A 25367-nucleotide genomic window follows, 5' to 3' on the forward strand; every position below is an offset into this window, starting at 1 on the left:
GGCCGGTCAGAGGCTGTTCTAACCCTACATGCCGTGGGCGGGGATGCAGTGGCCCAGAGGTCACCCCACAGCTGCCTCCTTACCACCAGATTCCCACGAGAAAAGCTACAGTTACTGATTTTTTTCACCTGACTTCCTGTGTGCATCTTCTGGGTTGCTCCGCAGTTACACCCGGCTTCAAAGGCTAAAGCTTGGGTAGCTTAGACGTCCACACAGCGCTCTCTCCTGGTTCTGTGTGTCCCCTGTGCTGACGCGGGCACTGCTCACACTGCTGTGCCCAAGGGAAGAGTCCTCAAGTGGACCTCTCGCTGTCCCCACCCTGTCCGAGCGGCTTCCAGGTTCTCACAGTGTAAATGACAACCTGGTAAATGGCTTTGGGCAGAAAGCCTGCTTTTCTGAGGATTCTTGATTATGGCTTCAATGTGGAATTCGCAGAAGCGAGATTAATGGGAAAAGTGTAGGAACAGCATTCTGTCTCTTGAACTTGACAAGTATTTTCCCAGTGGAACAGGCCCAGGTGCAGTGCCCCCAGCCAGAGGGGTGACTGTGCTCGGTTGAGAGCCCCTGAGCTCAAAATGGATCGTGAAGTTTTTTGAAAGATCATTTCTAGTTTAAAAGATGGAAATTTCCATCAGAACACTCATTTTGAAAGGGGGTTTCCTGTCTGTAGGTATTGCTCTAAGAAACTGCTACAGGCAATTAACCTAAGTTTATGATTGAATTAAGAAAGAGACAAATTTTGTCTTTGTTGACGTTCCGGTGTCCCGAGCCCCTCCTTCCTCCCGAGCGCCGCCCTCGGCCCGGCGCTCCCCCCGAAGCTCGACGTTCCTGCGGGTGTAGAGAAAGCATCAGGAACCGTGGTGACCCCCTGGGAAAGGAGCAAGGAGAGAAGATTGCTCCATGTTTTGGACAAGCCCTCCCTTCCCCACCTGGCGAGTTGGTACCCTTGGAATGGAGAGGGTTTAATCTGCAGCCCAAAGGGAAGAGCACAGATTTACTCTTTTATTTCAGATAGAGGATGGGCTTGGAGTCCTACCAGCAAACGGCAGGGCAGCCTTTCATCTCTGCTCCGCCCCGGTCCGTCCGTCTGTCCGCACCGTGGTCCCCGCGCTGCCTCCTTCCTCCCTGGGCTTCGGCTTCCGCGTTTGTGGGCTGTGGCGGCCGCGCCAGCACCTCAGGGTGGCGGTCACGGGTGTGTGGGCTGTGCCCTTGGGAGTCACAGCTTTGAGCTTGCTGGAAACTAAACCGGCACGTGAACACACAGGTGCCTGAGCGCCTGCCCTGCTCCCTCGGGGCCGCAGAGCGCCCGCTTGGCTCTAGGCGCCCAGGGCGAGGGTGTCCGAGGTGGGGCGGGGTGTCCATGGGGAGGCGGGCTGAGAAGAACCCCTGCCCGCGGGGCGCCTGCTGGGGGGCTGGCGCTGCAGCCGACACTGAAGGGGAGGCCGAGGTTCTCTTTTCCACCTAGAGGCGGGCGGGGGTGGGGAGAGCGTGACCTGAAAGGTGGGAAGGAGCTGGAGGGTTCTAGGACCCTCACGGGGGCTGGCAGAGCAGTGCCAGGTGCCGGGGAGGGTGGCTGGTGGGCCGCCTTGGAGAGTGGAGGGTGCGGGGCAGTTCCTCCCTGTGGGGGAGTGTGTGCAGCGAGGTGGGGCCCTGAGACCTGTGTTGGGAGGGGCCGCTACCTGGGAGCCGCCGGAGCTGCAGCAGCGCCGCTGTGCGCTGGAGCTTGGACACCAGAAATGGATCGTGTCAGCTTTGGAGGCCGGAAGCCCCGAATCAGGGTGTCCGCAGGGCACCCTGGAGCCCCAGGGAGCGTCCCGCCTCGCGGTCTCCCTGCTGCTGCTGCTGGTGGCCCTCCTTGGTGTCCCGTGGCCGTGGCTGCCACCCTCCCTCGTGGCCGTGCCCGTGTCTCTTCTCTGCCTGTGAGGACACCGGTCACGTCAGGTGTGGGGCCCACCGGCTTGTGCCCTCAGCTTAACCGTTAACTAATAAAGCTGCAACAGCCCTGTTTCCAAATAAGCTCGCATTCTGAGGTCCTGGGAGTTGGGACTTCACCGCTTTGGGCCCCAACTCGGCTCCAGCCCCTGGTCTGGGGAAGGCTGTCCGCGGGCTGAGTCTCCGCTCGTGGTGGGCGGGTGAGGGCAGGCTGCTGAGGGCCGGTGTCATCCAGGCCAGGCAGGGCCCCAGATGTTCTCCTGGGCCTCAGGCCGGATGGTCCAGGAGCATTGTCAGGTGTAACAGAATCTCAGGTGAACCATTCAGAGACTGTCCACTTCTCTCCTGGGTCACAGCTGCCGTCCTGGCCCAGGCTCCTGCCATTCTCCCTGGACTGGCCGGGTGGCATTGCTGCTCGGCGTAGACCCTCCCGAGGGCCCTCCGAGGGCCCCTGGAACCGCCAGGGCCCTTCCGTCGTGGCCCTCTGGGTGCTCTGCCTGTGCCGGCCACGCCCTCCACTTGGCGAAGCCCCCACCTGCTCTCTGCCTGGTGTCCTCACTGCCCCCCAGGCCTCTCCTCCAGTTCCCATCAGACCTGAGCACAGGGTGGGCTCTCCCTGCCCCGGCCCCCTCCCCTGTGTGTGCGTGTCTCATTTCACTTGTTGGGACACAAGCTCCGGGAGAGCAGGGACTGGCCTTGGGCCTGGAGAAGCGCTGGGTGTGGTGTGTGCACGTGTCAAGGACTGAGGGCTCAGCGCCCCTCAGGGCGCTGGGACAGCGTGGCCAGTGCCCTGAGACTGGCTCTGAGCTCCTCTCTGGCTGTGAGTGGCCCTGTGACGTCTGGGCCTGGCTCTCTGCGCTGTGGGAAGGACTGATGATGCAGAGCAAGGCCTTAGGTCAGCCTTCGTCCCTCGTGGCTGGGGGTGGGGGGACCCCCGTGCCTGGGGCCCCCGGCGAGCCTCCTCGCCGCTGAGCCTCAGCCCTGGTCTTGGGGGGCTGGGGGAGAGATCCCGCCTGGACCGCGGCTGCAGCACGGCGCCAGGTGCGGTACGGCAGCCACGGGCCAGGTGCTGGGCCAGGCGCCCCCACAGGAACTCGTCTCATCCTCGTGACAGCCCGAGGTGGCAGGGACTGCGTCTCCGTCCTCAGGTGGGGACGCCCGGGTGCGGAGGACGTCCTGCCGAGGCCAGGGGGGCAGGTCCAGCAGGGGCAGAGCCCGGATCTGGGCTCAGGCTTTCCGGTGCACCCTCCGCCGGGGTGCCTCTCGCCCGCCGGCACCCCGGCCTGGGTGGGGCCGAGGCGCCATGGGGCCCACGCACGGCAGGGAGCAGGTGGCCCCGTGGGTGAGCGTCGGGAAAGCACACCCACGCACAGAGCGTGCGTTTGTGTTTTCTGGGTGCGATCACAAGAAAACGCCGACAGCTGTCTCCTCTGGGGAGCGGAGTGGGGCAGGAAGGGCGGGGTGGCCGTCACTTCCGTTTCTGCGGAGGTATTTGGAGCAGGCTCTGGCGTCTCCCCTCCCCCATCAACACGGCAGAGTGGACAGCAGCCGTGGCGCCCGTCTGTCGGGGGTCCTGTCCCCGCAGCCTTGCTGTGCTCACAGCCCTGGCCTGCCGAGACGCTGGGCCTGTCCTGCGGAGCGGCCCTCGGCCTGGGTCTGTCCGCCCGCTGCCTCGGGCCTCGCCCTGTACTTAACCTGCACTGGGGCAGGTGTGGGGTCTGCCTTGGAATCACGTTGGGGGTTTTACCAGGATTGTCAGGTGGTGGGCCACGGGCGGGGCTTGGCCTCGTCCCCCCTCTGTTGTGAAGTCGCCCCCCAACCCCGGCCTGAAGGTCACCTGGCTGTGGGGGTACTGTGGGCTCTTCGCGTCTTGGACCTCTTCTTTTCCACAATGTGTTTATGTCTTCTTTCCGTTTCAGTGTCGCCTGGGCTGATCCGCACTTCCTCTCCCATAATTTGCCTCATTCGACTGCAAGCAGTCTCTCCTGCTGCTGCCTGTGGGCTGGGCTGGGGGGGGGCGGGGGGACGGCCCTGGAGGGTCTCCCCGCGAAACAGGCTCAGGGGCCTCAGCTCTGCGTGGGTGTGTCCTCAGCGGCCAAGGGGCATCGCTGGCTCAGGAAACGGCCTGTGGGACACAGGAAATTGTCACCGCGAGGAGGGAGACCCAGTCAGGAGGAAGGAACTTAGCTGGACCTGGGATCTGGTCACAGGTGGCGGGGAGGGGGGCGGTGCAGACGCTGGCCCTGGGCTCAGCACCAGCCCCCCGGGCCTCCCTCAGAGACCAACAGGAAGAGGAGGGCGGAGGCTGTGGCCGCCAGAGCCATCGTCCTCTGCCCGTGGAGGCCCAGGGCCACAGCAGGCACCTGTCCCTTGCTTCTGCTGTGTGAGATGGAGCAGGGACCAGTGACCTCCCCCGCTTCACAGATGCGGGGGTGGGAGCCCAGAAAGGTGGTCTCGCTGCTGCTACCTGGTAGGGTGGGCACGGGGTGGGAGTCCTAGCATCCCCGTCAGCTGGCGGGCAGGGGCTTGTCCGGGTGGCGGCAGTGCTCGGACCCAGGCGGGGTTTTCTCGGACCCCCGCAGCCTGGCGACCTTGCATCCTTGCCACGTTGTCAGAGGTGCGTCGTGTGCCCCGCGACTCCCCGCGTGCCAGGGCTTGACGCGAAGTCCCCGTGCAGAGCCGCCTGCTGGCCGGCGGGGCCTGCGGAGTCTGTACCCTGCAGTCAGCGTCCACGACTGCAGATGCTGCTCAGGTGCTTTCTAGGAAACTTACACGGCGCAGCCAGTGAGAAGCAGCAGTTTCCTGTCTCTCTGTTACCTTGACTGCTTTGCTTGCTTCTTTCAAAATCCCTTGTCCTTGCCCAACTGAAACGCCTTTGTTTTAGGGGCGCGTTTGGGGACCCGTGTGGGTTGGCCGGTCCCTGGGAGCTGGCGAGTGGGGTGAGCGCGGGAGGCCCTGTGGGGGTGTTTCTGGTTCTCCTCTTAGTCTGTAGTTTGAGGGAAATGTTGGGCTCGTGTGGGCTCCCCCCCGAGCTTTCTCAGCCAGGGTGGCAGACGGGACGGGGTGAACGGGGGCCCGCTGTGCAGGTGAAGGCTCTGTGCTCCTCCCGTGGGCCCGTCTCAGCGCAGGAGGAGGTGGTGACCCGCTCACTCCCAGAGTGACTGGCTTGCGTGCACAGTGCCTGTCTTCCCTCGAGAGGCTGGCTGGGTCAGAAAGCAGCCCGAGACCCGAGAGCCGGCCGCCCCTCAGACCCCTGCTTCTCCCCCCGTCCCCTTGAGTTGTAGACCCTCAGACCCTTAGAGCGGGGCCGGGGCCAGGCTCCAGTGGTCAGAAGGGCCCATTCAGGCCCATGCTACCACCGCCTCTGTGTTCACTGTCCTGTTCACGGCACAAGAGGCCCTTTGTGGGGCTGAGATGCTGTCACTAAGGCAGGAGCATCTCCGCCGGACGCCTCCCTCGCAGCTGAGACCGCCGTGTGCAGCTCAGCGGACGCCCCGGGCTGGTGGCTGTGAGTTCTGCCATCTGCGCAACCAAGAGCCCTGCATCCGCTTGTAAAAACCACAGCATTTAGGGGAATACCCTTTGTCTAATCTCCACATTGATGTGGTGAGCTGTTTCCGGGTGTGGCGGCCACACGTCATTCCGGCAGCGTCAGCTGTGGGGGCTGCAGGCGTGCACATTTGCATTTGCAGCCGGGCCGGCCGTGCCGCTGTGCCGAGAGACACAGAGGACCGGGCGGCCTCGCTTCTCCTGCAGGCCCTGCGCGGAGCCCGGCCCGTTCGTCCCGGCCCCGCCAAGTCGGTCCCTGTGGCCACACGGCCAAGGTCAGCTTTCCCTGCCAAGATGGAGCTCTCTGGGCAGGGCACTTTTTGGGGTGTGGGGTGGGGTCTGAGGTCTCCTCCTTTATTCACTCCTGGTTTCCATTTGGGAGTAAATGAAGGATGTCAGGCGTGCCGGGTTTGTTATAAATGGAGGGTTTTGTGAAGCAGTCTCAGAGATTCTTCATCAGGAAAGAGGCTGGGAACGGGCAGCCCAAGTGGCTGTGTCCTGGATGGGGGAGCCACATTCGTCACAGGAGTCCCCCCACCCGTCCCCCACAACTCTCCCCACACGGTCCCCACAACTCTCCCCACACGGTCCCTACAACTCTCCCCACACGGTCCCCACAACTCTCCCCACACGGTCCCCTACAACTCTCCCCACACGGTCCCCACAACTGTGCAGCCTCCTTTGTTCCCACCGCTCTGGGAACACTGCTTCTAGAGCACGAGGAAGCCAGAGCTGCCGTCCGTGATGGGCAGAGGTGAAGTTTGGGAACAAAACCAACCAAAACTGTGCTTTTGTTTTGGTGTATTGTTAAGGAATCAGATTATTAAGATAGATTTGAGGACATTTTGTTACCATCTAGCCTTTTTAAAAATATTTATTTATTTATTTATTTATTGGCTGTGTTGGGTCTTCGTTGCTACACACAGGCTTTGTCTAGTTGTGGCGAGCAGGGGCTGCTCTTCGTTGTGGTGCACCGGCTCCTCATTGCCGTGGGTTCTCTTGTTGGGGAGCACGGGCTCCATAGTTGTGGCTCAGGGGCTCTATAGCACAGGCTCGATAGTTGTGGCGCACGGGCTTAGTTGCTCTGTGGCATGTGGGATCTTCCCAGCCCAGGGATCAAACCCATGTCCCCTCCATTGGTAGGTGGATTCTTAACCACTGTGCCACCTAGGAAGTCACTACCATCTAGCTTTATTTCTGAAGAAATGCTTTGGAAAATATAATTGGGGCAGTGCACGAGGCTGGGATTTGATTTTATTTAGAATAATATGTTTGTGCTTTTTCACTACCACGGCATTGTTTGCCCTTTGACCTGTTCACTGGCTTAGAGTAGACACGAGACGGTTGCTGGCCTTTTTTTTTTCCCCCAGTGTTTCTCTTGGTTGACAATAAATCATGGTGGACACCCTGTGCTGCAGGCCATGTAACTCTTCCGGAGGGTGTCTCTCTGCTGTGTACTTCATGTATCTTTCCTAAACTGTAGGACAGAGGAATGCCAGTTACAGCCCCGCCCTGCACTGCCCTGCAGCCTCGCTGGTTCTCCTGTAGGTTCTTCTGGGACCCTACTGTATCTCGCTTCTTCTCCCGTGTCACTCACTGTGGCCAGAGCCCAGCCATCTAGAAACCTCAGTATCAGGAATCATTTCCCACTGTTCACTTTCTCCCTAAGAGGCAGATCCTAAGAGGCAAGCTTAAGTTGGAGATTTAGGCAGAAGCAGCGTTTGGGAGTGTCCTGGGGGCCGGGTTTGCTGGAAGGGATATAATGGAAGAAGGGGGCAAATGAGTACACGCTCAGAGCACCTTTAACAACTACCCCTCGGCCATGCGGTCGGATCCTCCATCTGCCTGTCCATCCATCTGTCCACTTGTCCACCCAGTCGGTGTTTGCCGGCTGCTTTGTCAGACGTTGGGGGTGGACGTGATGCCGGGAGGATGGGCCTGGGCCCTCCCCTAGGAGCACCTTCCGACATGGCCCCCCAGACCGCAGAATGAGGGGTGCGGACCCGGCCCCGGCGGGAGGGCGGCCCCTGAGGAAGCTGAGCGGGAGAACTGGGGCGGGGCAGCTGGCACAGAGGCCCGGAGGGAGGACAGGGCGGAGGCCTCGCGCTGAGAATTCCTCTCCTGGGGGCGGGGGGGGGGGGGGGGGGCGCACCCTTGGGCTGCCGCCCCTGAAGCCTCCCGTCTGGTCTCTGCGGGCCCCCGGGCTCCCTGCCGCGGGAGCCCAGCGTGGCCGCAGTGGGGTTGCGCGAAGACCCGTTTCTTTGCGAATCAGCCGGGAATTCACGTCTCATCCCTTCATCAAAACTGTCTTTCCCGGGGCTACTTACAAGTGTTTAAACTAGCTAAGTACTTAAGCAAAAAATGTCTGCATTTTTTTTTTCAAGTCAATGTGCAGTTTTACTTAAAAAATAAAAATTTTCAGGGTTACTGCAAAAATGTTTGGTCTTCATTTTCCATGTCCTTAGGACCAGGAGATGCAGGGAGAGTCTTACGCATGGCCGCGGGGTGGGGGCTGGTCTTGAGAGGAGCCCTTCGTCCACAGAGGCCTTGTGCGGCTTTGAATGATCTTTGACCCAGATTTTCGAGACCTGTGCTTTCAATCTTGTAAAAACCCAGCTCCTCCCCTTGAAGCCGGGCAGCTCTGCAGTGGAGACAGGTTCGGAGCCTTGAGGTTCTGGCCTGAGCTGGACACGCACCCCGGGGCCTTTTTCCCGGTGAGTGTGGCGCGGCTGGTGTCGTTGTGATGTCCCTTGGTTGTGACCATGCGATGTCTGCAGAGCCCTCCCCTCCCAGCCAGGGTGAACCTGGGTGTGAGATGGGAGCGGGTGGCTGACCAGGGAACGCTGGTCCTTCGTGGTGACTTTGCCTCCCCCGCAGCCACCTCCCCACGGGTGTCCTCGGAGCTGGAGCAGGCGCGGCCGCAGACGAGCGGGGAAGAGGAGCTACAGCTGCAGCTGGCGCTGGCCATGAGCAGAGAGGTGGCTGAGCAGGTGGGTGCTGGCAGGGATGCGGGCCTCGGCGGGGAGGAGAGGCTTTCGTGAGTCGGTCCTGGGGATGCGCGGGTCAGAGGTCCGGAGCCGGCCAGGCTCCAAGCCAAGTGTCCACAGCCTCAGCGCGGAATGCCAGCCACGATCTGCAAGGGGGAGCGGGAGCATCTGGACCTGGAAGAGGACGAGCCGGAGGCTGGAGGGGCTGAGGGCGCTGATGTTGAGAGACAGACGTGTGTGCAAGGTTTTTTTTTTATAAGCACACGTTACGTTGAGATGGAGAAGGAGGGGCACGTCCCTGGCAGTCCAGCGCTTAAGACTCTGTGCTCCCAATGCAGGGGGCCCAGGTTCGATCCCTGGTCAGCAGCATAGCCAGAATAAATAAATAAAAACAGGTCTTAAAAAAGACAAAAAAGGAGGAGGGGAAGGAGCATCGAGATGACCTTCAGGGGCTGGCCCTTGGCTGCCGCTTTCAGGCCCACCTCACTGCCCTTTGGTTAGAAAGGCCCGCGGCCCCTCTCTCTCAGATGTGCCGTTGAGAGACAGGTGGGGGGTCGGACGGAGGCAGGTGTCGGTCCCAGCGTGACTCGTCCGTTGGTGACTGGAATATTCTGAAGGTGCACAGTAGTGGACCGCTCCGGGTATGGCCCCTCTGTGCTCCGGGGACGTGCGCCCCGCCGTTCTCGCGGCAGAAACGGGGCAGGAGGACAGGCCAGCGCATTGCAGTTCCTGACCCCTTTCGTATAGGAAATAAGACACGGTGAGTGTGCTCACTTATATTTAGTCAGTATGTGAAAAGCCAGGACGGCCCAGTCTTTTTATATATGGTAACTGTGCCTTGAATAAATAGAAATTAAATATACTGAATCATTTCTGTTAGAAATCATGAACTATAAACACACACTCGTTTTCAGGAAGCACACACAGTGAGGGGCAGGGTGGAATGACCTGTGATTTCTGTCTTCTTTCTAATTCCTTTCTGGGCTGTTCGTGTTTTATAGGGAGACATATTGCTTCTATAATTAGGAAGAATTTTAAAGTCACGTTCATTTTGAGAACAAGCGTTTTACAAGTATTTCCCTTCCCCCATCTGACGGTGCCTGTGCCCCGCCTCCCCGGTGGGACCGGAAGCGGGTGGGGTCCCCGGGCGCGCGTTGGGGTGGGGGAGGCTCGCTGCCCACCTCGTCCTCAGACCCTCTTCTGAAGGGCCACGGGGTACCTGGCTCGTGGCGACGTTGCCGGCAGCTTCAGGGTCCGTTGTCTTCTCCAGGAAGAGCGCCTCAGGCGGGGCGATGACCTCAGGTTACAGATGGCCCTGGAGGAAAGCCGCAGGGACACTGTGAACGTTCCAAAAAAGAAAGAGGTGAGTGCTTCCCTGGGGAGCCGGACGTGTGAGACCCTCCCGGACCCAAACCCCCAGCGGCTGCCACAGCCAGCGGGAGCGAGGAAAGGGTGGGTGACACGCACGTCTGCCCGGGGAGGGGAGGGAGCCTGCCGCGGTTCCCTCCCCGGGGAGCTGGGCGCGGTCGCGTGCCCCCAGCCCGCCGAGCAGCTCCGGCCGCTGCGTCAGCCAGACGTCAGGGGCTTTGGTCAGCTTCCTGGCCCGGGCTCAGCAGCGGCAGCCTTGCTCCGCGGCAGGCCTCCTGCCTGGGACGGAAGGTGACCGGGGACGTGGCTCTGCCCCCAGCCTCATCCTCCCGGGGCCAGGGGCTCCAGGCGGCCTCCCTGTTACAGGGCTGCGGGGTCCCTGACGGGGCTGCGGTGGCTGTGGGAGCTTGAGGGTGAGGCAGCTCCCGGGAGAGGGTCCCAGCAGGTCGGTGGACCGTGTCTTGGAGGGAGGCAAAGCCCGTGCTCTTCCAGGAAGCCCTAAGGACCGGTCGATGGAGGGCAGGGCACTTGTCACCCAGTAAATAGCTGGGCGTGGGTGGAGCCTGGTCTTTCCTGGGAAGGGGTGATGTGGGGGCGGTGGCGTCCTGAGTTCTGGGCCCCCCAGCAGGCCCCTGTGCTGGGAGAGGCGCGGGTGGACGGTGGCCGCAAGGGCAGCAAAGTGAACCTGTCCCATTCTGTCCTCGTCTCAGCAGCACGGCTCCCACCCGCAGCAGACCACGCTGTTGGATCTCATGGACGCCCTGCCTGGCGCGGGCCCTGCTGCCCAGAAGGCGGAGCCCTGGGGCCCATCCGCCGCCGCAGCCAACCAGACCAACCCCTGGGGCGCGCCGGCAGCCCCGGCCGGCACCTCGGACCCCTGGCCGTCGTTCGGTAAAGACCCCCTGGTGTCTCGTCCCTGCCTGCCTGCTGGATGGGGGAGGGGCTGCAGGCGCGCTGCTCCCTCTCACCCGGCAGCAGCGCGCGTGGCTCTGGGTCGTCGGGGCGGGTTCCAGGCCTCGGCAGCCCCCCGAAACGCCGCCCTGCGGACCGTGGCTCAGGGCTCCGCTGGGTCCTGCTGGGAGTGGCTCTCTGCTTTGGTAGGTTTCTTCTCTGCCGCCCACGCGCCTCGGAAACGGCTCGTCCCTCCTCTGGGACACGCGTCAGCACGCTCAGCCTCAGAGTCGCACCCCAGGTTAAGAAAGTACACTGCACAGCGGGAAGCATCTGAATCACGTTGCTGTGATGAGCCAGAAAGGGCGACGTGCTTGAATGACGGCTGGTGAAGAGCGGGCACCGTCGCTGTGATTCTTCTTGCTTGATGTTTAGTGCAGCAACACGTCCGTTTAGGAGGCTAAGTGCACATTGTAAAGTCCTGTGTAATGCCAGACGTCAGGCGGACTTGTGACAGGGGACCTGGGCGTGCGTTTGGCACTGTCTGTTTGATCTGGGAGGAGATCTTGGGCACATGGGCCTCCTGGTCACTGGGCACAGGGCTGGCCTGCTGGCTTTGGGATGGCTCTCCACCCAGCCTGCTGCTCCGGGAGGCCCCCAGGGGCGCTCAGCCCTTCTGGCCACGGCTGACCTGTGGGCTTTCTGTCTTGCAACTCTGAATGTGTATTTTGTGCCAATTTGCCCATGTCTCTTGGGGCCTCTGTTTCCCCAAACTGGAACCATCAGCTCGGTTGCCCGGAAGTTTGCTAACGTGTACCAGATGCCGGGATCCGTCCTGCCATGCGGGGACCCAGACAGGAACAGGTAGTGGCCCTGCCCCCCAGGTCCCGCCAGCATAGTCGCAGCGCTCTGTGGGCAGGGCCTCGGAAGCCGCTCTGTGCGTGTGTCCTTGGGCGGGAGTCCCGCCAGTGTGAGGCTGGTGTCTCGGAGTACTCGTCAGGGAGGAGCCGGAGTGGCCAGGCCCGAGGAGGCACGGGTGTTCCAGCAGCAGGCTCGGCTTGTGAGAGGCGTGAGGCCGTGTGGTGCTGTAGTGGGCGCAGGGCTGGGGACCTGCTGGTGTGAAACTGGCAGCGGGGGTGGGAGTGGGGAAGGGGAGGATGGGGTGGGCATCCTTGGACTGGTCCTTGGGCGATGCTGTTGGCCTCAGGGCTGGGTGGAGCCCCACACCCACTTTGGTAAGAAGCCCTCTGGGCCTTGGGGCAAACCCAGGGCAGTGCCCCAGAGCTGTCACTCACTCACTGGAGGCCACACCAGGGCTGTCAGGAGTTCACACGGCCCCGATCGTGCTGTGCCCCGGGGAGCACACGTGGGCACACGAGGCAGGTCTGCCGGAAACGCCCCTTGGCTCTGCCTGTGGGGACACGGGCCCTCCCAGGCAGTGGCTCGGACTTTATTTTTAAATCTGAAAAGAGTTCTTGTGTAAAGTTGCGGGTGGAGTGTTCTTTGGGAGAGACTCTCAGTCCCTTTTAGAATCATGTAAGGGGTCAGTAAGCAGACGGGTGGTTCCTCAGTGCCCAGGGGAGAAGGTGCGTCCTCCCAGAGCTGCAGGAGGCCGGCCAGCTTGAGTGGTGCTGCGTCCAGTTGGTGGCTGCTTTCGGGAGGGAGCAGACTTTTCCCTCTTGACTTTTCTTTTTTTTTTAAACTGTTTGACTTGTTTACCAGGGGTAAGTACCACTCAGTCAGGAGAGAGGAAATACATGCTTTTTCAACCAGCAAGTTTGCCGAGCCCTGCTATTGACTGGTGGACAGGCTGGGCCCTGGAGCGGAGTGTACCGACTGACCAGGCATCTGACCCTCAGGGGAGCTGGGGGGTCTCCTGCTGGTGGGGCAGGACCACCTCCAGCGGCTGGGTTCTCACCCCTGCAGGCAGCATAAGCTGCGGCTGGGGAGAGGCGGCCGGTGCCCGGGGCAGCCGAGCATTGCGAGGGGATCCTGCCCACCTGGCTCTGCTCTTCTGAACGGTTTCTCATCGAGATAAAACTCCCAGAACAGAAAATCCACAATCTTAACCCTTTTTTACAATTTGTTTATAGTTATTTCGTTGCACTGGGTCTTAGTTGCGGCTCGCCGGCTCCTTAGTTGTGGCTCACCAGCTCCTTAGTTGTGGCTTGTGGGCTTCTTAGTTGTGGCATGTGGGCTCTTAGTTGCAGCGTGTGGGACCTAGTTCCCTGACCAGGGATCGAACCCGGGCCAATGCATTGGGAGTGAGGAGTCTTAACCACTGCACCAGCAGGGAAGCCCCTTTAACCATTAGCAAGTGGAGTTCAGTGGTTCTTAGCCCTTCATGACATTGTGCGGTCATAGTACTAATCCCAGGACTTTCCATCACCCCGGAAAGAAACCCGTTCCCATGAAGCAGTCACTCCCCGTTGCCCCGCCCCCACCAGCTGTCTGCGTCCTGTCTCTGGAGTTGCCTGTCTGGGCGCTTCGTATGTCACTAGATCACACAACACATGGCCCTTGTGACTTCCACTTAGCATGTTTTCAGTTTGTCCACGTGGTAGCACACATCCCTACTTCATTCCATTTTATGGCTGAATAATATTCCATTTTACAGATTAAAACACATTTTGTATAACCATTGATCAGTAAGAGAAGGTTGAAACCTGAAATTTTGAAATCAAGTTTTTAAACATTGACAGTGAATTTTAAAACTGAAGAACATGGTTGGAGCGGATCAAATGCACCTGCGGTGGCCACGTGTGGTTTGTGGACTGCCACTTGGCCGTCTTTTGCCATTTGCCCAACCCAGGGCTGTCTCCTTGGTTCTGACGTACTTGGCATTTTTACCAGTGACTTGGGGAAAACAGAGCATCAAAGCCCAGAGAGGCTGTTCATTCCTCTGAGGTCACACAGCAAGCGAGGGGTAGGCTCCGTGCTCACGGCCCCCAGTCCTGGGATTGTCACACTACCCTGGACTGCTGCTGAGACCTTCTGTGGCCGCTCACGTCCTGGAAAAGTCTCCTCAGATGCCAGCATGGCGTGATAGCCGGGGTTAAAACGTTAGCGTGTCTGCTTCCTGCGTGCCCTGGGCGTGTGTTTACATGTGGTGGGGTCACGTCGTGTGTGCGTATCGATGGTTCCATCTTTTCTGCGTGGTGAGTGTTTCCAGGCGTCGGTCGCTCTCGCTGTCGGTTCCTGGGGCAGGTGTGTCGTGCGCGCGCTCTGCCCTCAGCGGCGCTGCAGGACGCAGCCTCCCCGCCCCCGTCACCGGCTCCTGAGCTCACCGGACCGCGGGGACCGGGAACGTGCGTCCTTCTTCCAAGCCGAGCCACTGCGGCTCCGGAGTGAGACGTGGTGTCGGGTTTGCCGCTTCGTCCCTGGCGGGGTCTGCGAGTGTGTGTGTGGCGGCCACCCCGCCGCCCCGAAGCCACCAGGACGATGGGTCTCTTCCCCAGCGGTTAGACGCGCCCTCTGATGAAGGACGTGCTGTTTGAAAGCTGCCTTTGGTCGCGCGCCCTGCCTTTACCAGCTCGTGCCAAGGGGCCTCAGGAGGACGTGCTGGGGGCTGGGAGGAGGGAGAGCGGCGCCTGCCAGGTCCGCAGGGCACTTCCTGCACCGGCCAGACGCAGCGCAGCCACCTGGGACAGCAGGGCTCAGGGCCTGAGCTTCAGAAGGCCTTGGCCTGCTCGGGCCCCCCACCCCCACCCCCCCAGCTCACCCTGCGGCCCGCCTGCCTCCCTGTGTCTGTGCCTGCAGACTCCTGTGCGGGCCGGGGTGCGCTGGGCGGGGGAGGGGGGTGCGCTCCCTGTGAGGGGCCCTTGGTCCCAGCCTCCCCTCCTCTCAGTCCCTCAACAAGTGCCTGTCTGTCGGGCGTGTGGCCACGGGGGGCGGGGGCAGCGCAGCGGGGTCCGTGGCGTCCTGCTGCGGTTGGGCGGGCCGGGCCGGGCCGGGCCGGCGGGGACCCAGGGGTTCCGGGACAGCCTCTGCGTGGTGGGGCAGCTGGGCCCCCTTGAGTGCCTGCTCCTCACGGGGTGCGTCCTGCTGTTTGGCTGGTGGCTCCTGGCTGTGCTTGAGAACACCGGCCAGGTGTTCTGCAAGGGGAGACGTGGTCACCCGGTCCTCGGGACCCCTCGCTCGCCCGTGGTTGCTGGCTGCCCGTGAGCCCCGTGCTGGGTACAGTCGTGGGGGCATGTGTCTCTTGTGGAGCAGGGCCTGGGCCTGGGCTGTGCGGACCAGAGGATGCTCACAGCGCGTGGGGTGGCGCGGAGGGCCGCCCGTCTGTGGGAGGCGGGGCTCGACCCCACCAGGCGTCCGTCTGTCCGTCCAGCCTGTGCATCCGAAGGGGGGCCTCACGTGTGGGGAGGCTGGGCCAGGCCCAGGAACTTGGTGGCTCTCCCCGCACCCTGGACGCCGCGTGGAGAGCCTCTAAAACTCCAGATGCCCCGGCGCTCCCCGCGTCTGTGTGTGTCGGCGGGGTCAGTGTTCTACGCAGACCCCCAGGAAACTCCCGAGGGCCACCGCTGAGAACCGCTGCCCCTGTGGTGGGTGTCCCCTGAGCCACACGGCAGGCACGTCCCGTGCAGGCTCTGCACAGACGGTGCGGAGTCGGGGCAGCTCGCGCGGTGTCTCTACACCCAGAACCTACGAGAAGTGCTCTCCAGTGTGGATGGGACGGTGGAGGGAGTCGGGGTGACCGCAGCCCCTGCAGCCCTTCAGGCCCGGTCCGTTGCCAGCACCTTCCTGTGTCAGGTCCGCTCTGAGCCCTGGGGCAGTGGTGTGGGCTCCGCTCCTGTGAGCAGGTGCCTGCGATGGGCTCCGGGCTGTGTGAAGAGAGGATGTGAGGGCTGCAGGGGGGTGCCGTGCCCCCGAGCGTGCCGGGGTGGTCAGGATGCCGCGTCGTGTGCGGCTCCAGTGGAGACGGGTAGCTCTGTCCTCCGGCCAGTTTGACCCAGCGGCTGAGCCGGTGTCACCAAGACCCAGGCCCTCTGCTCTGCCCCCACCCAGAGGGCCCTCCCCTCTCCCTTTTGCCTCGGAAGCTCGAGGCCCTGCTGCCCAGGAGCTTACAGCCCAGGGATGGAGAGGCTTTCCCTGGGCCGCATGGACTTCTCTGGGATGCAGGAGTGGGGAGTTGGCACCGGGGTGGGGGGTGAAGGTTGACTTTGGCTGGTGAAGACCCTCCCCTGTTCCAGTGCAGGGTCCGCCCACTCAGCCTGGGGCTGGGAGTGGTGAGGGGACGGTTCTCTGGAGGAAGATCAGGGGATCCTTCTGGAAAAGAGGAGGTGGGTGCTGGAAAGTGACCAGGGCAAGGAGGAGAGGTCACGGCTCCTCGTCTGCCCAGCGGTCAGGGTGCAGGGGCGCAGCTCAAGGCTCCCAGTCCGTGTCCCTGGACAAGACGTGCTGGGATGTGCACCGTGGGCTCTCGGTTCTCTGGGTGCTGCTGAGCAGGGAGGGTGAGGAAGGCGCGTTAACTCCCCTGGGGCCCCACGGGAGCCAGAAGCAGCCTGGTACAGGTCTGGGTCTTCTGCGGCCCCCCCATCCCTCATCCTTTCCACTGCATCTCGGCACGTCTGAAGACCTGCAGTCCAGCTCCCTCCCTGACGCAGTTTCCACCATGGCAGCTCCCTCCAGTCCAGACAGAAAACCAGGGTCCCGCGAGGTGCTGTGTTGGGGGCAGAGCAAGGGCACGTCCCTGCTGTGTGACTCTATCCAGGACCAGGTGTCCCATTGGCAGAAGTGGGCCCGGAGAGGGGGATCGGTCTCGGGGGAGGTTGTTCTGTGTGAGATGCTGGATGGAGAGCAGTGAAAGGGCGGAGGAGCTTCTGGAAGCCTCTGGAGGGTTGTGGGCTTGGGGGCGGCAGCAGGAGAAGTCCCAAGTCCACACCAGAGTTGGCTGGCTGCCAGTAGGTGACAGGCGTGAGTGTCCAGGGGCCGGTGGGAGTGAACCTTGCAGGTCAGAGGCTGCCCTGAGTCGTCTGTCTTGGTTGCCATGGCAAGCCTGGGGGGCCGGCCAGCACAGGTGCGTCTTTTTCAAAGCCAAGGCACCCCTTTCACAGCCGGGCCCCACACACTGCCCTGCAAGCAGACGGGCCTCGGGTGCTGAGTCCGCAGGGGTCAGGGAGCAGTGCCCGGTCTTCTCACCCTGCCTGGGGCCCGCAGGGAGTTTGCGGTCCAGGGAGGCTCCTGGCAAATGAGTAGCCACGGAGCTGTGTGCAGGAGGCGGGGGAGCCTGTGGGCACAGTGGGGACGTGAGCACACGGCTGTTTGGAGTTCCGGGGAAGTAACGTTTGAAAAGACAATGACCGAGGGCTTTCAGGAGGTATGGCGAGGGGCTTCCCCTCAGGTCCAGGGAGCCTAGTGAGCCCTCTGCAGGGTTATCAGAGACATGCAGTCAGGACACTGGAGAACAGCAAAGAGAGGACATCGCAGGTGACCCCCCGGGAGCCAAGGGCGGCAGTCAGGACATAACCGAGTCCCAGCGGTGACGAGGATGTCTTCAGGGCCCACCCTCCAGGATCCTGCATCCAGTAAAGGTATCCCTCAAGAATGAAGGTGGAAGGGTGCCATTTCCAGCCCTGCAAAAACCGCCAATAGGAGTTCTTCCAGCTGCCAGGGAAGACAGCCAGACGGAAGCGCAGATCTCAGGAGGGAACGGAGGCTATCAGGGGCACAAAACCAGGCGGGAGAGGATTTTCGCAGCAGTAAGAGTATAAGGAAGTTGGAGCAGCGCGGTCCGTAAGCCTGTGAAGGTGTTGTCCCCGGTAACCAGAGACCACGCGTTCTTTGCAGTCACACGTGGAACACAACACATGGATCATGTGCTAGGCAGAAAGCCTCTGCAGAATCAGAGAATTGGGGTCACTTAGAACACGTCCGTTGACCACAGTACACTCAAGGGAAAGGTCAGCAGCGAGAAGATAAGTAGGAAACCCCATACACCTGGCATCATAAAAACACTTCTGCGTCCTTGAGTCAAGTAAGAAATTATAGTGACAGTCAGAAATGTTTAGGACCAAGTAACAGTGTAAACATTTCTGTATGGGAGTCTGTGCGACAGTGGGAATGACAGTGAGGGACATTTAGAGCTTTATGTGTGTGTGCACGGATCCAGAAGAAAGCACGAGACTGATGGGGCTCGGGTGGCGTGCCCCAGGTCACGTGCAAGGAGCGAAGCCGTGAGGAGAGTGGAAGCATGCCGTTGAAAAGAGTCATGAAGTCAACAAATCTCTGGCTAGAGTGGTTCTGGAAGATAAAGGGGGAAGGGCCAGCGGCGCAGGTTCAGGTCCTGCCAAGGTCCGGCAGAGTTACGAGGTGTTTGATCAGCTCTGTGCTCACAGATCTGAGACGGTAGATAAAATGGATAAATTAAAAAAGAAAACTCAGCAAAGCCGGCGGAGGAGCAACAGGACTCCTGTAAGTAGGGGTAGCCCTATAATCACTCAGGAAACCACGTCTGTCACTCACCTCCCTCTTAACCCCCCAAGTTGCCCAGAGGGCTTTGCTGGAAGCTCTCACACCATTCAAGAAACAACTCCAGGGACTTCCCTGGGGGTCCAGCAGTTAGGGGTCCAGCAGTTAAGACTCCACGCTTCCAATGCAGGTTTGATCCCTGCTCAGGGAACTAGATCCTGTACGCTGCAACTAAGACCCCGTGCAGCCAAGTAAATAAATGAATATTTTAAAAAGAGAAAGAAACAACTCCTCTTTCCACAGACTCCTTCAAGGGGTGGGAAAAGGGAGTATTCCTTCCTACTCATGTTATGGTCTAGCATAACCTTAAGGTCAAAACCAGACAGAAGATGCACAGCGTGAGAACAGACTCATCAGGCCAGGCCCGGCCCACTCAGGAATATAGATGCAAAAACCCTAAGCAAAGAAGCAGTTGCAAAACCAAAACGAGAAAAATATGAAAATGATGTAGTATATTATGAAAAACTTTGTTTGCAAGGAAATTGCTAGGAAATGTGTTAACGTGCCATATCAACAGGCCCAGAGAGAAAAGTCACATGACTGACTTTGTAGAGGCAGAGACAGGTTAACAGAATTCACCAGCGAAGTCTTACCAACTTGGAATAATGGAGAACCTCTGTAAGCGGATAAAGTTTCTGAAAAGAAAAAATCCTGTTGCAGTGAATGGTGCCACTTAGTGGTAAATGTTTAAGAGCAAGACGTGGACACAGCCCGTCCCCTGCTCTGCACTCGACCAGGTGGTCCCGGCCAGCACAGCGGGACCAGAAGATGGGGGACTCGGGAAAACAACGCTGTCGTCATTTTCAAGGCATGGGACCACGTACGTAGGCTACCAAAGAGGTGCTGCAAATGAGTTTATTGGAGTTAAGAGTTATTAACTGTAGGAATAAGTAGGATGGGGACTTCCCTGATGGCGCAGTGGTTAAGAATCCACCTGTCAGTGTGGGGGACACGGGTTCCATCCCTGCTCCAGGAAGATCCCACATGCTGCTGAGCAGCTAAGCCCGTGCACCACAACTATTGAGCCTGTGCTCTAGAGCCCGTGAGCCACAGCTGTTGAGCCCACATGCCACAACTGCTGAAGCCCATGTGCCTAGAGCCCGTGCTCTGCAACAAGAGAAGCCACCACAATGAGAAGCCCGCGCACCACAACAGAGTAGCCCCTGCTCTCCGCAACTAGAGAAAGCCTGTGTGCAGCAACAAAGACCCAGTGCAGCCAATAAATAAATAAATTAATTAATTAAAAAAAAAAGAATAGGATGAATTTCAATGATTCGAATTAAGTTTAGCAAAATTGTTGAATACAGAAATTAGTATATGAAATTGTTTCTGCATAATAAGTAAAAAGAAGTCAAAGTTTTAAAAATACACCAGTTCCTAGGAATAACTTTTACAAAAGTTGTATAAACGCTTATGGAAATAAAGGATAAGGTAAAAAAATTAGTGAGGCCACGTGTAGGGGTGGAGTTCCTGCATGTCCTGAAAAGCACGAATTAGAGGAAAATCTTCTGGGTTCTGTTCCATTGAAGTTGAGGACGTCTCTGTTCATCAGAAGATTCCTTAAGGAGAGTGAAGGGAAAGGCCACAAGTTAGGAGAAGGTGTTTGTAACTCGAGGAAGAGAATCAGCACCCAGACGTGGAAAGAACCCATCCGAGGTGAAGGAGAGCAACGCCGAGGGAGGCGGGTAGAGACGGGACCAGGCCCCTCATGGGACGGGGGTTGTGAGGGGCCCGCGTCTGCGGCGAAGGGCCCCACGTGCTCCACAGTGACCGCCACACAGCCCTGCCGTCTCGCCACAGGATGAAATGACATGGCAGGAAGCAGCACCTTCCGGCTGCGTCTCCCCAGTAAAACACGTGTGAACACAGCCGCCACCGAGAGCACCCTTATGGTGCATCTGGGGAGCACACGGAGCCCCGGGCCGCTCGCCCCCCCCCCCGCCCCCTCCGTGGCGAAACCAGAGCTCGTCGAGGGAGGTGCGGGTGACTGGGGCACACGGTGGTCGCCTGAGATGCTCCGCGGGGGGAGCAGGCTCGTGGGCGCTCTGTGTGCCCACAGACAGATGCACACATGCGTGCACGGCCCACTCCCCGCCCTGCAGACGCCCAGGTGTTGGAGTCTGTTCCATACTTTAGGGAAAAGCCCATCAGATCCGAGCTGATGTGTTAGCGCACGGGTGTTTGTTTTATGCTTCTCCGCACCCGTCCACGTGGGTGGCGAGGACGCTGCCGGGCAGGCTCTGTGGGAGGGGGCGGCGGCGGGGGCTCTGCGGTCCCTCCTGCGCCCTCCCCACAGGGGGCTCCCGTGGGTCCTCTCCCTCTCCCCCCTGGCTGCCCAGCCCTTTCTGGGAGCCTCTCTGAGCCGACCCCGCCTTCGCACAGGTGCCAAGCCAGCCGCCTCTGTGGACCCGTGGGGGGTGCCCACGGGAGCCAGCACACACTCCGTCCCCAGGGGTTCGGACCCCTGGGCCGCCCCGCCGCAGCCGGCCCCCAGTGCCGGGAACGCCGCCGACCCCTGGGCCGCCGCCTCGGCCGCCAGGCCCGCGTCTGCCTCTGGTGAGACCTCCCCTCCTGGCTCCTCAGCTTCGGTTTGGGGTGGGGATGGTGGGGCAGTGTCAGCCAAGCGCCCCGCTCCGCGCAGGGAGGCCCCTCCCAGTCCCTCCCTGCCTGCCCGGTGGCCCCGAGCCCCTGCTGCCCCCCGAGGGGTGGAGATGCCCTCCATCCCTGGTCCCCACTCGGGAGGCAGGAGGCGGAGAAGTGGACATGCCCCCACAGCCACTGCCGCTCTCTCCCCAGGGGCCTTTGATCTCTTCAGTAATTTGAATGGTACAATTAAAGATGACTTCTCTGAATTTGACAACCTCCGAACTTCAAAAAAAGCAGGTACGTAAAGGTGTGGTGGTTTCCGTGATGTCCTGTGTCCTTGACCAGCCCCGTTATTGCAGGGACAACAGTCAGGAACCTGGCGACTCCGTGTATTTGCATGTGTCAGACCTGGGAGCCGAGGGTCTGACTCGGGGACTCACGTGGCGGCCTCTGTGCCCGTGAGCTTTCTGTCACCCTCCCCTCTCACGGGCCGCCTGCTTCTCAGCCTCGCTCCCCGGGCTCCACGGCCGCAGAAGCTCCCCGCCCCATCTCCACCTGCCTTCCTTTCCAGGCTCCCCAGCTGCGCCCCCTTTTCCAGACCACCCGGGTCTCTGTGTGGGCGAGTGTCTCCGATGCACACGCCCGTGAGCTCACGCACGGTGGCTGTGCAGAAGGCCCTGCTCCTTCCCGCGTGCTGCTGGGCTGGAGGGGTCAGGGTGGGGGGCAGAGGGACCAGGCCCAGAGGGGCGGAGGGCGGGGGCTGGATGCCATCTCCACACACCCCTGTGGGGCAGGGCGCAGAGCCGGGTGGCGCCTGCCTTCCTCAGGGTCGCGCCTGCCAGTGCCCGGAGCAACGTTTCTCCTTTCTCTCTCCTCTCTCGGCTTCCCCGCTCCCCGTCTCCCACCGCCTCCTCCGCCTCTCCCAGCAGGCGGACTGGGCTGGCCTGAGGTAGGAGCAGCCTGGCACCCCCACCCCCCTTGAGCCAAGAGGGCCAGAGGCAATTTAGAACGGCTGCTTCCTGGGGTCTTTCTTTGGCCGCGTTAACAAAGCAGCGGGGTGGCGTGCATCTCCTCCACAGGCCAGAGCGCAACCTTACTGTCCTTGCCCGCTCCCCACGCCAGCGAGGAGCCTGAGCGTGCTTCCCCGGGCCTGTGAGGTATCTACCCCAGCTCTAGAGGTGTTCCCGTCGTAGAAAGTGTGGAAAGGTTCATGGAAGAAAGTGAACATCATCTCTAATTCTCCCATCTGCACGTGGCCACTGTGCTGTTTTCCTCCCAGGACGGCCTCTGAGCTCTCACGCGCAGCCTTTGTGGTTGAGCTCACAGTCGCCAGAGAGAGTCGAATCCTGTCCCCACCACTTTTATGGAAAAGCAGATTGAAAACATTTTCTTTCAACATTAAAAACCCTTTAGAAGTAGCTTTGTGGTATCTCTTTGTATGTCTCAGCAGCAAGGGATCGAGTTCCGTGAGCTGTGACGGAAAAACCGAAACTTTTTGGCCAACCCAATATTTAATCGTTAATTTTGGGGCGGACGTTTTAGGTTGATTTCAAGTTGTGCTGACGTAAATGATGCTGTCGTGAACATCTCTGTGCTTCGAGCCCTGTTCACACTTTGCATGACTTCCGGAGACCAGGCCCCTGGGGCCGGGCTGCGCGTGCAGGTGCCGCCGCCCCTGAGAGCCCGCGTCCACTTTGCCGTCTCGCAGCCCGCGGCGCGGCCGCACTCCCGCGGGCCTGGCTCAGCGTGCCTGCTGTTGGCTGAATTTGAAAAAAATCACTTGCCTTCTTCTTACTGTCAAGAGATTCATGTTCTTTGTAGAAAATGTAGAAAGTGGAAACATTTTTAAAAGTGCAAATTACGCGTGTGTAGCCACCAACCCCAGTGCCGTTTGAGTGTTTGTGGAGCCTGTGCCACCCTGTCTTGCTCTGCTCTCTCCTTGCCGGCCTTCTGTCCCTGGACTCGGGTCTGGTCGTCCGCGCTCTGTCCTGGGGCTGCTGCAAACAGCCCTGCGACGCACACCCCAGCAGCGCGCACGTCCTGTGGGTCGGCGCCCGAGGACGTCTGCCTTTGCTCTGGACACCCTGGGGTTGGTCACGCCAACCCTGGGCCCCGCCCTCCAGGCTCACCAGCCCCTGTGTGTCCTTGTCTTGCAGCCAAGGCGGCCTCTCCGCCGGCCCAGAACAATGGAACTACCAGCCCCGACCCCTTTGAGTCCCAGCCCCTGACCGTGGCCTCAAGCAAGTCCAGCAGCACCCGGAAAACCCCCGAGTCCTTCCTGGGCCCCAACGCGGCCCTGGTGAACCTGGACTCGCTGGTGACCCGGCCAGCCCCACCGGCACAGTCCCTCAACCCCTTCCTGGCGCCAGGTATGCTCGCTTCCCGCCTTCCTCCACCGCCCGCCCTCCGGAGAGTGGCTCTGGGGCAGGCCTGTGGGCACTGACTTCCCCTCCACCTCTGGGGGGGCTCTTCCTTGGGGGCACAGGCAGGGACCGCACTCGGGGCGCCCCAGCCCCCGCCAAGCAGTGGTGGAGCGCCAGGCGTCCAGGGCCTCATGCGGGGCTGGAAAATGGCCCCTGTCCTCTACCTTGGGACCACTGAGCAGAAGCTGCCTCTGACTTGGTGCCCCCCCGCCAGGGAGACCCTCTAGCGAGCGCCAGTGCAGGGTCAGCTGGAGGAGGACAGTGCGGGGTAAGGGGGGGGCAGCATGGGTTTGCTGCCCAGCCACTCCCTTTTTGTGAGGAGGGTGACCAGGCCTCCGCTGGGCCATGCCCCAGGGACCCCAAGGACCCTCACTTCGCCCCTGCTGCTGAGTTCTGCCTTTTCTGGGACTGAAACTCCTCCCTCACCCCGAAGCCCATTCTCCCTGCTGGTGGGCTCTCCACCCTCAGGGGCTCCACATGTTAGTGGCCGGGGCCCCTGGGTCCCATCCCGCCCCTCCCCCCCGCCCCTCCTCGTGTTCAGAGCAGAGCCTCAGCTGCTTGGGCTGCTCGCTGTCCGCCGTCCACTATCTGTTCCTCTGCCGGGACGTCTCCCTCCTCGTCTCTGGGGAGAAGAGGTTCCAGTCCAGGCAACCCTTTTCCTTCAGGAAGCCCCTGCCCTTCCCCACAGTTTTCCCAGAAAGGCCTTGGGCTCCCCGAGGGCAGGAACAGCTCACATTCAAGGCATTTGAGGACTCGGCAGGCTGAGGTCGGGGATCCTCTGGCAGAGGTGGGGTGTGTGCGCTCCTGAGGTGGGTGGGGATGTGGTTGCCCCCAGCGGGGATGGTTTCAGGGCAGAGCTGCCTGAGAACCAGGAGTCTGCCCCGGGGGTCCTGCAGGAGCTCCACTGCCGGGCCCTGGGGGCCCCTCAGCGCCTGCGGGCTGCAGCCAAGCCGGAAGAGGTTCCCGAAGCACGCCGGCCCTCCCGGCTCTGCGCCTCCCCGGTCCTGCTCTGTAGCGTGTCTGCTCCTCCTCTCTGGCTGGGGCTGATCCACGCGGCCCCCTAACTGGGCTGCCCTCGTGGAGGGCGGGCGGCATCTCCTCTGGGGCCTGGGCACCCTCCTGCCGAGCGGGAGGCCGGGGCCGGCAGCCCCCGTGGTGTGGCCGAGCCTCAGTAGGCGTTTTTGCTTCAAGCGGGAAAGGCTTTCTGATGTGAGAGAAATTCTGGAAACACTGAGTAGGACGGAGCTGCATCTGCTTCCAGGCGGCAGGACTGACTGCCCGGGGCCTGTGTCATGCCGGGCTCCCGGGGGCAGCGCAGGGACCGCCCAGGCCCCCGCCGCGGCTCCCGTCTCTGCCCGCACCTGTGGTCACGGAGCTCGGCCAGGGCGCCGGGGGAGCGCTGCCGGCGGCTGTTTGCGGCTGGGGGCGCCCGGCCCTCCCCTGGCGGGCTCCTCACCGCCCGGGTCTCCTCCGAGCGCCGGGGCGGGCGGGCGGGCGGGCGGGCGGGCTGCCCGGGACGCTGCCGCTCTGACCGTGGCCGCCGCCCCTCCGGCTCTCTCCTCAGGTGCCGCCGCGGCCGCGGCCCCGGTCAACCCCTTCCAGGTGAACCAGCCGCAGCCGCTGACGCTGAACCAGCTGCGGGGGAGCCCGGTGCTGGGGAGCAGCGCGTCCTTCGGGCCCGGCCCCGGCGTGGAGCCCGTGGCCGTGACCTCCGCGGCCTCCCACCCAGCTCTGGGCGTCGGCGGCTCCTCCCTGCCGCCGCTGGGCCCCGCCGCGATGAACGTGGTGGGCAGCCTGGGCGTCCCCCCGTCGGCGGCCCAGGCCACCGGCACAACCAACCCGTTCCTCCTCTAGGGCCCGGCCCGGGACCCGCCGCAGAGCCTCGGTGCCAGGACGCCGGGCAGGGACTCTCGCCTGTGGGATGGGGTCCGAGATTTGGGGTGGGTGTTAGGGCTTCCCGTCCAGCTTCCCGATCGAAGGGTGTCCCCGCCTGAGGGAGGAGCCGTGGAGGGCTCCGTGAGGTGTCGCACGGCACACGGGTCCCGAGCCTGTGCCGTGCGGGAGGGCCCCGATCCAGCCTGGCCGCCCCCGCCGCCTCCTGCCCGCGTGGTCCCCGTCCCCGCGGGGATCCAGGCGGTCGGGGGGGGGCCTTGGACGAGGA

The 25367-nt window shown here is 61.5% G+C and overlaps 1 protein-coding gene across 7 annotated transcripts in view; it reads left to right on the top strand.

Annotated features, from left to right (window-relative positions):
- EPN2 (epsin 2) overlaps positions 1-25367 on the top strand; it is a 68075-nt gene extending 42708 nt beyond the window's left edge. For 2 of the 7 annotated variants that reach the window (XM_057715347.1, XM_057715346.1), the window contains exons 3-9: positions 8359-8471; positions 9739-9831; positions 10547-10727; positions 20580-20753; positions 20994-21080; positions 22940-23152; positions 24771-25367. In XM_057715347.1, the coding sequence (XP_057571330.1) occupies positions 8359-8471; positions 9739-9831; positions 10547-10727; positions 20580-20753; positions 20994-21080; positions 22940-23152; positions 24771-25060 (1151 nt within the window). In that variant the 3' untranslated portion in view covers positions 25061-25367. The remainder of the gene's footprint in view (positions 1-8358; positions 8472-9738; positions 9832-10546; positions 10728-20579; positions 20754-20993; positions 21081-22939; positions 23153-24770) is intronic. The other 5 variants (XM_057715348.1, XM_057715350.1, XM_057715349.1 and 2 more) reach the window with 5 other exon arrangements.

The sequence above is a fragment of the Hippopotamus amphibius genome, chromosome 17 (genome assembly GCF_030028045.1).
Source record: "Hippopotamus amphibius kiboko isolate mHipAmp2 chromosome 17, mHipAmp2.hap2, whole genome shotgun sequence".
Classification (NCBI taxonomy): Eukaryota; Metazoa; Chordata; class Mammalia; order Artiodactyla; family Hippopotamidae; genus Hippopotamus; species Hippopotamus amphibius.